At 49.5% G+C, this 12980-nt stretch overlaps 1 protein-coding gene across 2 annotated transcripts in view; it reads right to left on the bottom strand.

Moving 5' to 3' along the window:
• Nucleotides 1-1057: 1057 nt before the first annotated feature.
• The window catches only part of SMYD2 (SET and MYND domain containing 2), a 50687-nt gene continuing 38764 nt past the window's right edge, over nucleotides 1058-12980 (bottom strand). Inside the window, exons 7-12 of one of the 2 annotated variants that reach the window (XM_047076839.1) lie at nucleotides 11256-11358; nucleotides 8304-8414; nucleotides 7305-7425; nucleotides 6040-6214; nucleotides 3667-3775; nucleotides 1058-1498 (exon numbers count right to left, since the gene is read on the bottom strand). In XM_047076839.1, the coding sequence (XP_046932795.1) occupies nucleotides 1418-1498; nucleotides 3667-3775; nucleotides 6040-6214; nucleotides 7305-7425; nucleotides 8304-8414; nucleotides 11256-11358 (700 nt within the window). In that variant the 3' untranslated portion in view covers nucleotides 1058-1417. The remainder of the gene's footprint in view (nucleotides 1499-3666; nucleotides 3776-6039; nucleotides 6215-7304; nucleotides 7426-8303; nucleotides 8415-11255; nucleotides 11359-12980) is intronic. The other variant, XM_047076840.1, reaches the window with a different exon arrangement.

The following is a 12980-nucleotide window of genomic DNA, read 5'->3' as shown; positions in this document are numbered from 1 at the left end:
TGTTACTTTCAGAAGGTTTATAAAACCTTTGGAGGTGGTGGGCTAAGCTTTGGAGGTGGTAGGCTTAGCTACAGAGTAGCTACAGAGTAGCCTTTTCTTAAGAGGTGAAACTCCCTGGAACCAGGACCCAGGACCGTGCCTAACTCATCTCTGCACGTGGAGAGCCATACAGCGTTCTGCATACAGTAGGTGTTCAATAAGCATCTTAGTGCACTTCTCTGAATAAGAGAATGCGTTCTGCCTGCTGAATCCCACTGTGTGCCGTTAACTGTGTGTGCAAGACAGGCGTGTGGGTGTGAGATGTGTGGGCGTGAGACATGCGTGTGGCTGTCGATGAGGCAGGAAGGGTAACGTTCAGGATTCAGCTGTTCAAGCTGCTTGCGGATCACGCTATGGAAGCTCAAGTGTGTAAACGCCACAGGCTTTAATTATTACCTAATGGGGAAGTTCCTCGCTTTGGACTGCAAGAAACTCCTCCAGGAAACACCCCTGCACCCCAAGCAAGCCCGGTCCCTGGCCCTGTCCTCCGCGGCTGTTGCTAACAAACAGTCCCCTGGTTGCTGCCATCCAGGCAGTGGGGAGCTGGTTTCCTGCCGGCCAGCCGCGCGGGGAGGGATCAGTGTTTGCTCAATAACAGAGTTGGTAAGGAAAAAAAAATTTTTTTCCTTCTCAAGCTTATCCTGGATTGTTTCCAAACACGGACAGCACTGCATAGAACAGTCAACAGAAATGAGAAATGGAAAGTCTGCTTTCAGACAGAGGACGAAAAAAAAAAGAAAAAAAAAAGCCAAGCATGCAAGATGCACCTCTATGCACAGAAGGGATTCCAGATACTAGACCCATGACTCAAGACAGACACGTTCTCCTGCCCGGGGAGCGGGGGTGGTACGCAGGTCACTTAATTGTACCTTCTCTCGTTTCTCCTCCACAGGCACTGATCCCTGAAAGTCACTACAGACTAAGTGGCCGCCTGCCCCCCACGCCCGCACTCCCACACCCGGCCTCCACTGCCACTTTGAAATCCTCCCCTCAGACAGAAGAAAAGACAAACTTCCGATACCATTATCTGTTTTATTCTCTTTCATCGTCCAGGTTTGTTCAGCACATTAGAACAGGCATGAAAGGGAAAAGAATCGCATATTTTAATTCAATCTTTCCAAAGTATATGATATTTGAAACCATGCCATTATCTCTTGGGGGGGGAGAAAAGCATTCAAAAATTATTTTGGTATTAAGATTAAAGATTAAGACCAATTTCCAGGGGGGGCCGTGTGTAAGGTTTAAGGGCAGGTATTGTTTTTCATTCCAATGATTTTACAGAAAGGCGGGAGTGATGTGTACAACTTGAATGAAATATTCAAATCCTTGAAGGCTTCTGCACTAACATTTAAATAAAAACTAACATGTAGGCGTAGTTTCAGTGGCTGTCAATCTCCTGTTTGATCTCGGAAATGTACGGATGGTCTTTCCCGTGAGCCACTTCCATTATCGCGATGGCCTAGGAAAGACGGAGACGAGGAAAGGGTTGAGAGCCTGAAGGTAGCCCCTCCCCCTCCCCTAACCTGCACCCTGGGCTAACTTAACTCCAGCTAAGACTTCTCTGCTCCAAGGCACAGGATACATCCTGGCTCCTGGAGCCATGTTCTCTTCCAGAGTCTGGCTTTTTTTTCTTTCCTTTTCTTTTCTCTCTTTTCTTTTTAATAGACAAGATTATCTGATGACCAACTAGTCACCCAGTCTGTACTGCCGAGTACAACATTCTACAACAGATGAAGAAATGATACAGAGAAACTGATCTCATGACATTCTAGATCTTGCAGTAGAAAATGCTGTAGGGATAGAATTATTTGTGCTGAACCCAGTACACGCGGTGCTGGAACAGAAAAGGCCACGGTGAACTTCATACTGAACCTGTTTTGATTTTAGTCGACACTGCTCATCTCTAAGACACGACTAAGTCGTTTCTCCCTTTCGAAAAATGCATGCTTTCCTTGTAATACACATTCTTAAAAACAAAAACAAAACCAAAAACTTCAAAGTCGTTGCAGGTTTCATTTGAGGCAGCTGGAGAGAACATACTTAATAAGGCATCTTTACAGTGAAGTAATATAAACCGAAGAGGTGCCAGTGGCGCCATCATTTCCCAGCTGTGTGACCTTGGGCAATTAACTGCTCCGCACCTCATTTTCCTCATCTGCGAAATAGGAATGATGCCTCCGAGTTGTCAGTACACATACGGTGTTTAGAACAGCATCCGGCATATAGGAAGTATAGACCAAATGTTATCGGTAAGAATTTATTTTGTTCTGTATTCAACTCCATTGCGGACAGAAAAACTTAAATTCCCGAACGGGGAATTTCTGATGGCCTGTGACTCTGATAGATGATCCTTTCCCTTGTACCATTCTCTTCCTAAATCTCAAACCAAAAGGAGGCAAGCCAAGGAACAGCGTGAGCCTTCGGGACACTCGGGAATGTCCTGTCCAAATGCCTCTACTGTGTTCATTTCACAAGTCACAGTCCTTTTTCGGAGCTACTTCGTCCTTCACTGTTCTCGTACCTCATTACTAAACACCAGCACCTTGCAACTCTGACCTAACTGGCCCACTTTCCCTCAACTCACCAAGGCAACAAATCTATTATCTTAGGAGGTAAATTCTATGGTTTCAAAACAGAAAAGTGCATGCTTAGCTCACATTGCCAGCCTGGTCAGGTCTCGACCCTTCCATTTGGGATGTGGGACCTAATACCATCTTCCCAAGTAGTCTACTAGAAAGTCTGAGAGAGTCTGGCCCCAACTTTTACAGACACTCTCTTACAGGATCAACAGACTGACCCAAAGATTACAGTTCCTCAACTGTTAACTGCTACGTAAAGGACGAGAATTGATATTCGGGACGGTGACTCCAGCTACCGTAAGGTGCAAGGTCAGGGCCAGGCCCCCTCACCCACCGGCAGCACAGAGCAGTCAAACACTGAGGGAGGCACATGCCCAGGGTCCTGGTGTCCCCTGTGTGCTGGTCACAGCCTGGGCAAGTGGAGCTTTCGACTCAGGAAGACACCAGTCTGAATGAAGGCCTCCGACTGAATCTCCATTTTTCTACCAGAAAACCTGTATCATTTTTGTGAGAACTGAAAGGGTCCTGGCACATGACTGGTACTTGATGAACAATGATGATGGTTTTTCAGTACGCTTTAGAAACTGCAAACGCATCATCGTAATCCTGAGGAACTCAATCCAACTGCCTTGATTTCACCTCAACTGGGCAGCATAAATCCCAATCCTAAAGGCAGACACACGGACGATTCCTTCTCCACAGTCTCCTGACCCATCCCGTGGCCCCTGTCCACTTCCAGGGCTTCATGCGGGCCGGGGGTGGCGCCCCCATCCCCCCATGCTCGGGCTGTGCCTAGAGTCACAGCCAGCCTCTCTCAGTGTGTGCAGCCCTTCCCCCAAGGGCGGGCCCGGATACAGACAAGGCAAAGGCTCCATCACTTACTATACCCCGACCTGCCCAACCCCCTGCCTCCCACGTCCCTGCCAGAGGGGGATCCAGAGCTGGGTGGTCCTCCATGACTTCAGTCCCTCAGCCCAACCAGGTGCGAGGGCAGGAGACAAAGGGGCCGCGGGGCCCCGGGACCCCCAGCCTCATGTTGCAGACGCACCTTCTTCAGGGCTCTTTCTCCAGCAGCTTTGTTTTCCAGGCCCATGTATAGCCTTCCCAGCTTCAGCCACATGGAGGCCACATTGAGGGAGTACAGAGGGTAATGTTTGCTGGAAGAAGAGAGGAGATAACAGGCCACCGTCAAAGGGCGCCAAGCAGCCTGCAGGCCAGGCGCCATGACCCCATGGCAGCCAGGCTCCTCCAGGCCCTGGCAAATTCTGGGTGGACACCGTGGATGGTTCGACCCTGTCTGAGCACGCAGACGCGCTTCATTTCACGCAAGTGTGTGTGTTTCTGAAAAGCTACATCAAAACTGCAGGAGAAATCCTGCATAAAAACACCGAAAACATGACATTCGACCCCAGTCCCAGGTTTTTGTTTCAGGTGCACTCAAAGCAGGGCACTGGGAAAACATCTTTGAAAGTGAGTCCCCCATTTATCTGGGCCTGTCTCCTCACGGCCATTGGCAGATTAGGCCTATCCACTCACAGTAAAAAGACAGAACGCCTGTCAGTGTTATACACACACCCGTGTGTCTCCAGAACCCAACTTTCTGTCACACTCGATGGCTGTCACTTGAGTTAACAAAGCTGTCAGCTCTCTGAAGTCAGGAGAACACCTACTTCCTCTGGGTTTGCTTTCTCTGTTGTCCAGCAGAGGGCTTTACATACAGTAGGCGTTCTCTCTGTTTTGTTTTCAAAAGCAGGGAATAATTTGGGGGAGTGGGAGCTATTGTTTTTAAAGATGATTTATTTATTTTGAGAGAAAGGGAGAGAGAGAATCCCAAGCAGGCTCTGTGCTGTCGGTGCAGAGCCCAATGTGGGACTCGATCTCACGAACTGTGCGATCCCGACCTGAGCCAAAATCAAGAATCAGACGCTTAACCGATGGAGCCACCCAGAGCCCTGTTCTCTGTCTGGTTTTAACTGAAGGCCGACTGGTAGGGCCTGCCTAGGAAAGACAGCAGGAGGCAGCTTATGGGTGGGATAGGACGAGGGGAGAGAGAATGTACGTGTGTGTGCAGGTGTTTATTTACAGACCCGTCTGTACAGCTCAAGATCCATCCATACGAGACAACGCATTCTATCTGTATTCCTGGGCAGGCAGCACGCTGCCTGGAGGAAGCGCTGGTGCCAGTGGCCCCACAGAAAGCCAGAGCTGGCCTCCGGGAGGGGCTCACCAAGCTAAGGAAGTGTCCAGCAGAGCAAGGCCCAGCTGGGAGAGGGAGCACAAAGCTAAGATTATTTCATTCATTCTCATTCTTTCTCTCTCTCTCTCTCTCATCCCTACCCTCCCTCCCTCTAGATCTCATAGGAGGCTCTGTGCATAAGCCCAGAGGACTTTGTCACCCACCTCAGGAAGAAGATAGGTTGTGAGAGAGTCTGTGATGTAGCAAATTGTTTCGAAGAGCAGATTTTAGGAGCTGGCTTCCCTTGAGCTCCCCCTGATGGCTAGTCAGGGTAGCGCAGGGGAAGGGGAAGGCAGTGGAAATCCAGACCAGACCCAAACTTTACAGTCCCCAACCCTGGATAGTGAGGGAGAACTGAGGGCTTCTCAAATCCAGGAGAAACACCTGGGGTGCTTCTGGGGCACAGGGATTTCAGAGCTAATGCCCAGAGATTCTGAGCCACTTGGTCTTGGCGAGACCCTGCAAATGCACAATGGTAATGTGTTTAACAAGTGCCCCACTGATAAGATCTAGGCCATCCCAGCCCTGACATGGCTAATCAGAGCCAGAGGAAACTGCCACGACCTCCATCTGTCACACACTTTAAGGTTTAAAAACCCTCTCGACAGGAAACTTCCCCGGGGCCAACATTCATTATTACTCTAAGTTAAAATCCAACTTGCTGTATTCAGAACTAGCAGGGTAGATAATGGGTAACCAACCAGAGCCAACTCAATGGTCCCGGCACTTCCCTGTTTGCAAACCGGGAAGCAATTTTAAAAAACACAAGAAGGGGATGGTGTGAGTAACGATGGAAAAGCAGGGATGTGGGACCACCAGTTACCAGGTAATAAGTGTGTTTCACTTGGAAGGCACAGGAGGAAAAAGAAACAAGCCAGTGGCTTTTTAATCCGGATCTGAATTAACTACTTTGGATACAGCACCCTGGAGAGGCCCTGGGAAGGCTCTTGCCCCAGCACCCCCTTCATAACCTCACACCTGCCTCTACAAGCGTTCTCTTCCAGATGCCAGGCCTGATGCAGAAGCACCCTGCACCTGTGCCTCCAGGTGTGGGTGCAGCGAGAGAACGCTGTTCTAGCATGTTCCCACACAGCACGGTCAGAAAACAACACAGCCGAGGTACACATTTCCAAGCCCCAAATTCTGCTCCCCGCTAAGACGATCAGAAACAGCCACTGCCATCACCTGTAGGGCTTAATGATCTTCTGTCCATATCGCAGGGCTCCTTCCCAGTCCTGCATGTACAAGCAGACACCCATGGCCTGGTACATCATGTGCAACATGTACACGTTGCTGTCCTCGAACACGGAGCTCATCTTCTCCTGGCTGAGCTCACAGATCTCCAGCAGCTCACTAGGGGGTGCTCTGGCGTTAAGGAAAGGACAGGCTGAGGCCTCTCGGCTTGGACAGTTCCAGAGGCCGGTTCCAGCCGTTACTCGGGTGCACTCCGCCCCTACCCTCGCCCTCTGCAAAAGTCAATTACAGAAAGCCAAGCAAAAGTGAAAGGCAATTATTTTTTTCATTTAAAGAAAATTCTTTTAAATTTTCAAACACACAAACCATGAATTCATGACCTGAGCCGAAACTGGACGCTTAACCGACTGAGCCACCCAGGCACCCTGGCAATTATTTTTTTCTTAAAGAAACAAACTTCAGAAGAAAACTGAAGACCTCAACTATCAAACACAATTTGAAAACTTTTAGCCCCAGGGAACAGACCCTCAGGTCAGCTGTAAACCATGTTTAGGATCACCAATCTCAACCTTCTAGTTAAATTTAAACCTTCACCCAGCTCAGTACTTCGGCTGAAGCATTTCTGAAGAAAAAGTTCTTTTTTATGCTACAAAAAAAACAAAACAAAACATGCCTTTCTTCAATTTCCTCCAGTGTAAATGTGGGGGAAATTTTCCGCCCAAGAAAATGCTAGAATGTAATGGTTAAGAACATGGATTATGGTAGTCAGCAGACCGGGGGAAAAATCCTGGCGGGCTCTGTCCCTTTGGCAAATTACTTGCTACCTAAGAGTCTGTTCCCACCTGCTACATGGGGATGGCAACATTGTGTGTTCTTGTGTGTCCCTGTGAGGACTGGGTACAATAATGTAAGCAAAGCCCTTCGTGCTGCGCTTGCCTGGAGTATGACACCCAATTAATGAGGGCCGTCAAGGAACTCTTCTCCACAACTTTACACAATAAAACTCCTCCCCCACATCCAGCTCCTGACCAAACTAGTGAAACGAGGAGAAAGAAGATGAAATCAACATCGTAAAACTTGGGCGTGGCTGACACCAAGTCATGGGTGGTCAGTAATTCTTCCCACATTTCTTGGGAGCCATTCATTCTTTCGTGTACAAAGCCTTACACCTGCCCTTCTGCTCCCTCCTCCCGGCTCTCCGGCACCTCTTGAAGGCGAGGGACAGTAAACTTCTGTTGTAAAGTTGTAAAGGATATATTTGTAGTGCTTGGCCCTCCGGAACTCCTCAATGACGTTGCGTGCGTATCTGACCATGTCACGGATGGTTTCCGCCTTTGGTGGATCGCTGAGCTTCCGGATTTCCACCTTGGCCTTATCCTGGGGGAAACGTCCACAAGTGCAAGGTGTTATCTCCCATGGAGACGACACTGATGGGGAAACCCCTCAAACAGTGTATTTTGAGACTTGCCCATTCTAAAGTTACAAAAGAATGAAAGGAAATCGGGCAACGCATCTAAGGGAAACCTAGTACTCCATTACCTTTTTACAAAAAACAAACAAAAATAATTTTCTAGGGGCGCCAGGGTGGCTCCATCGGTTATACGTCCGACTCTTGTTTTCGGCTCAGGTCATGATCTCACAGTTCACGGGGCTCTGCACTGACTGCACGGAGCCTGCTTGGGATTCTCTCGCTCTCCCTCTCTCTCTGCCCCTCCCCTGCTCATGCGCTCTCTGTCACTCAAAATAAATAAATATATATATATATATATATATATATATATATATATATATATGTGAATTTTCTAGACAGTCCTTATCCAGGCAGCACACTTAGAGTGTGTTTGCTATGGGCAGATATGTGTGTCCACACATCTATGAATCAAGAGAATAAGGAGGGTGGCATGGGCAAAATGATATTGGCAATGCCAGGGAAAATGTTCCTTATTCTCGTGAAGAGGTTGGGAAGCCTCCGTGTGCTTTTTCCCTTCCCTCTCTTTTAAGCAGCCAGCTCTTTCCAAGAAATAGCCATTTGGCAAATCCTTCTCTTATGTGCACAGTGAAATGGAAATGTTTCAATCAGCTGTGAGGATCGGCTTTAAACAGAGGCCTGGTGTAACTAGCTTCCTTCTAGCCACCTTGGCAAGACATGTGAAAAATACTGCAGGAGGAGACACCCCAAGTCAGACAGGATACCCGACTGGCAGCGAGGGCCTGAGACGCAGGCTACGGTCAGCACCTTGACCCCATCGGCCTACCTTGTCTTTGGTGGTGCACTCCTGGCACTGGCAGGTGAAGAAGTAGGAATCTCTTAACCGGTCATTCCTGTCTTCGGTTGGGTACAGGAGGTCGATGTAGCTGGTGAAAACCTGAGGGGGTCCAAAAGGTGGAAAACACCAGCTGCTACAGGTAAACTTGCTCCTTATCCTTTCTGTGGCTCTGCAAACACTTACAGGGATGAGCACTGAGGAAGCCACAGTTTGGGGTATGTTCTTCCCTTTAGCTCACTGAATTCTTTAATGTCAGCAGTCCCCCAGTGTTGTCCACCTCCTTGTGATGGAGAGAAAGGGCCTCTCTTGCCACCTTCCAGAGAATCCAGAAGCCCACCAAACAGTAAACTGGAGGGTTGAAAGCCTCCCCACCCCGGCCTCCCCGAAGACAGCAAGCTGTGGACTTGTCCCAGCAAGCACATGATGCCGTCACACGTGTAGAAGCCAAGGCCCCACTGGGCAAAGACTCTATCATCCTTGAGATTGGGCCTGGCCTCTCTCTGCCTGGCCTTTATTTATCCTCTTGTCTTGCACAGCTTGGGCCGGCCCAGATGCATCGCTGGGTGGGGGGGAAGCATGGACACATACACACTGATAGGTTTCCCTTCCATCAGCTGGCAACGGGACAAGAAGCTGGGCCCGGCGGGCGGGACAAGTCGGCACAGGGAGGACACAGCTTCCAGGACGCCAGCACGCCGCTGCCTGACCCAGCTGGCCAGAGAACTTGGAAAAGTCTTGCCTCTGGGCTCACTGGGTTCTCCCGTCCTTGCTTTTTTCAAACGGGGTCTATAACCGGGGCTTGGAGCATATGGAGGAGACGGGCATTTAACTGGCCATTATCTACTCACTGGGACAGCGCTCGCTGCGCATCCCACACCATCAGGCAAATGTCTGACTGAACAGATGGATGTCACAAAGCCGTCCGCGTGCCAGTAACCTCGGGCACTGGCAGGCAGGCAGGGGGCACTCGCGCGGGGCTAGGTGCTTGCAGGCACGGCCAAGCCAAGCTCTCCCAGACCCCAAGGGCGGCACCGGAGACCCTGCAGCTCATCTGACACCCTCTTTGAAGGGCAAGTCTCCCCCCAAGGCAGTGACTTCCCCAAAGCGGGGTCACTGCATCTCAGATCTGTCCGAGCGTGAGGGCAAACCAACAACAGGAGCCAGCCCTGCCCGGCCTCGCGTGGCCAGAGCTGCCTCAGTTCTTTGAAATGACTGATGGACACAAGACGCAACAGACACCAGGGCCCAGAAGGTGGCGACAGAGGCCGCTCAGTGTCGCCGCTCTGGCCCAGACAGAGCCCTTCTAGGTGACAAACCGCTCAGTCTCCAGCCAGCCTGTGGGAGCACTGGAGCCTGGCGACTCACTTTCCGGCCGGCTGAGATGGGTCTATTGTAACAGAAGAGGCATAACGGCAGTCGCCAGACATCTGGTACCCAAGGTGCCCCAGCCCAAAACAGGGTCCCCTCGTCCTGATGAATGAAGCAGACGACAGGAAGTCTAACCTGTGCCCTGGACTTCAGCTCCTAGTATGGCTGTGGGCTGGTTAACAACTTCCAGAGAAGCCAAGGCCTCGAGCATTTGGCACACAGATCACGGTCTTCAAATTTTAAAATACCCAGATAGGCACCTTAAAATGGCAGTGGAGATCACCAAACTGAACCTGACTCTGAAGGGTGTGATTACAAATCCACGTGTCCTTGCTAGAGATTTTATTATTCATTGAAGAACACAAAGCATTCATGTAGCAATTTGCCAGGCAGCCTTTTCGAGCTTTCTGGAGATGACGCGTCTTAGAAGGTAGTCATGGAGGCAGCGTGTGGGAAAGGGGAGGGAATCGCTGCACAGGTGACCGAACACCTGGGTTTCTCCACGTCCCTGAGACAAGGAGGGTACCTCTCGGTCACAGCCAGCCTCTACTTGCCCTGAGAGTATGTACAAGCCACCACCTGAACAGCAGTCCTCAAAAACAGTCTCTCTGGAGTTGGAGATGTGGCATTGATGGGTTGTGAAATGCTGATGTGTCACTTGGAGCTTTAACTCGTCAGCTACTGGTCAGTTGCTTTTTCTCTCTTTAGATAACAAGAGTGTTGACCTTTTGGGGGAGGAAGTTCACTAATCAGAAAAGAAAAAGCTCGGGGCGCCTGGGTGGCTCAGTCGGTTGAGGTCATGATCTCACAGTTTGTGAGTTCAAGCCCTGCGTCAGGCTCTGTGCTGACAGCTCGGAGCCTGGAGCCTGTTTCCGATTCTGTGTCTCCCTCTCTCTCTGCTCCTCCCCCACTCGTGCTCTGTCTCTCTCTCTCAAAAATAAATAAAACATTAAAAAAAAAAAGCTCAAGCTCAATTATTTGGCAACAGAAATACAGAGACTCTCGAGGCGCCTGGGGCTCAGTCGGTTAAGCATCTGACTCTTGATTTCAGCTCAGGTTATGATCTCAGTTTGTGGGTTCAAGCCCCATGTCGGGCTCTGTGCTGACCGTGCAGAACCCATTTGGGATTCTCTCTCTCCCTCTCTCTGCCCCTCCCCAGTTGATGCTTTCTTGCTCTCTCTCTCTCTCTCTCTGAATAAAAATTTTTTAAAAAAGAAAGAAATATAGAAACTCTCAAGAGGTTTCATTTTGGTCATTTGGGTAGTCTCCTTTCTCTGTATAGCTCTACAAATCTCTGTAAGGAATTTAGCTCAAATTTATTCTTTCCTGTTTTTTTCTTAGCCACATATGGAAATGGTGAGCACCAAACTGGAAGGCAAAAGTGTGGGAGTCTAAGCCATAGGTCACAGATCTGATCACTAACCCTGGAGGGCCTAAGGGTGGACACATTTTGACTGCCAGAGTCATTCACAGCCACTCTCGTCCACGGAGGCCACACTGATTTTTCCACGCCGCCTTTTAACACAGCCGTCGGAAGCACTAGGCCACAGCCGCCAGGGGCCACGCACTCACCTCCTCTCCCGGGTTGATTTCCTGTACAGCTCTCACTTCTGCTAGCGTCCCCTTGTAGGTCACAATGACATTGGGGCAGCAACTATGATTCATCAGTGCAACGCTGTCAATCAGAAGAGAAAACCCAATTTTCTCAAGAAGGCAGGCAGACTGTTCAGGTAAATCCCTGGCTGTTTACTTATGAAGTTGCAGGAACTGGATCTTGGTAGGATGTTTAAAAACAAAAACAAAACCACAAAACAACCTAACAGTTGGCTACCATATTCTAAGAGGTTGTTTTTCTGCGTGTTATTTATAATCAGAACTAACATCTTTAACAGTATTGAGAAGCGAAATTCACAATTCCAGACAGCGGTATCTCAGCCAAAAATAAAAAACACGTAACAATAAAAACAGCAGCGACAACAACTCCCAGGAACGTTCCTTCCTGTTGGAGGAAGGACTCCAAACCCAGCCCCCGCAGCAAGCTGCTCCAGAGGACACTGCACAGGACAAACGGGTTGCTGTCTCCAAGCAGCTTTTTCTATTAGTGGATTATTTCTAACGGGTTTTCTTCAGATGCTGAGAGGCTGCCCCTGTGGGAGACTCCGGCTTCCTTGGGGAGGGCCTGTGGTCCCCAGAGGGGCCCTCAGAAGCCTATCTGTGTCTCTCTCTGCACCTCAATTTCCTCATCTGGAAAATTGGGACATTACTGTTCCTGCTGCTTACTGTCTGCTTTTCAGGGACGGAGAGGACAGAGAGATTCGCCTATGCGAGGGGCTTTGAGCTTTCTGATTATATCAAGGTCAAAGTTCTGAGAACAGAAATTTCTAAACTACAGGGAAAAAGTGCTTGATCTCTGAAAATGCTGCCTTTGAAATCACAATGGCGATACGATTTCAGCCCAAAGGGATTTTTTTCCCCCAATTAAAACTGCCTGGAAACTGGGGCTCATATGGGCACTCACATCCATATGTATCTTTGCTCTGGTGGCCAGTGTCACTTGCCTGAACCCTCGGCAACCAAAACCCCTCTCCTATTTGCCCCGGAGCCAAATGGGCAAAGAGCCGGGAAGCCTGACGGGTGAGCTGCCCCAGGTTTGCTGTACTCAAGAGGGAGTGGCCCTCTCCCACCGGCCAGCTGCCAGAGGCCTGAGTGATGGGGTGTGTGACTGGCCTTGGGCCGGGGATAACTCGTCTTGTCCTTAGCAAGGGTCACCCCCGCCACGCATGACAGCCCACCGAGCTTGCTGACAAGTGGTGGGCAGGCGATCAGGCCCTGGGAAATCTGATAAACAAATGCGCTGAACGTTGTTATTAGAGGAAAAGCAGCTTTCTAGAACCTTTTGTAGAACTATTTGTTCATTTCAAGCCAGACTCCTGGACATCTTTTTAATAAAGGTGAGGGAAATTCACTAAGGCAAAGAACCTGAAACATTCATGCTCTCGGTGGCATCATTCTCTTGCGATGATCACTGCGAAGGGCAAACCCTCAAATACCACCCTTAACCTTGCTCTTAGCCTTGAAAACACTGAGAGGAGAGACATTCCAGAGCTTCTTCCATGTCTGAAGTTGTCTGTAAGAGCCTTCTAAAGAGGATCTAACCGCCTTTCTCTTTTCCTCCTTCCCTTTCCCAAGAGCAAAAGTCCAAAAGAGCTTTTCCCCCAAACCCTTGTTTCCTCACTATCAGAATTCAAACGGCAGATGACACCATGTTGGCCACAGGGACACTAATGTGTGAATCAA

Source organism: Lynx rufus, unplaced genomic scaffold, assembly GCF_022079265.1.
Source record: "Lynx rufus isolate CCGP_SWC_20201006 ecotype Redwood Valley unplaced genomic scaffold, mLynRuf1.p SCAF_15, whole genome shotgun sequence".
NCBI lineage: Eukaryota > Metazoa > Chordata > Mammalia > Carnivora > Felidae > Lynx > Lynx rufus.
Note: the sequence above shows the minus strand (reverse complement) of the source record. Positions and strands in the feature narration are given on the sequence as shown.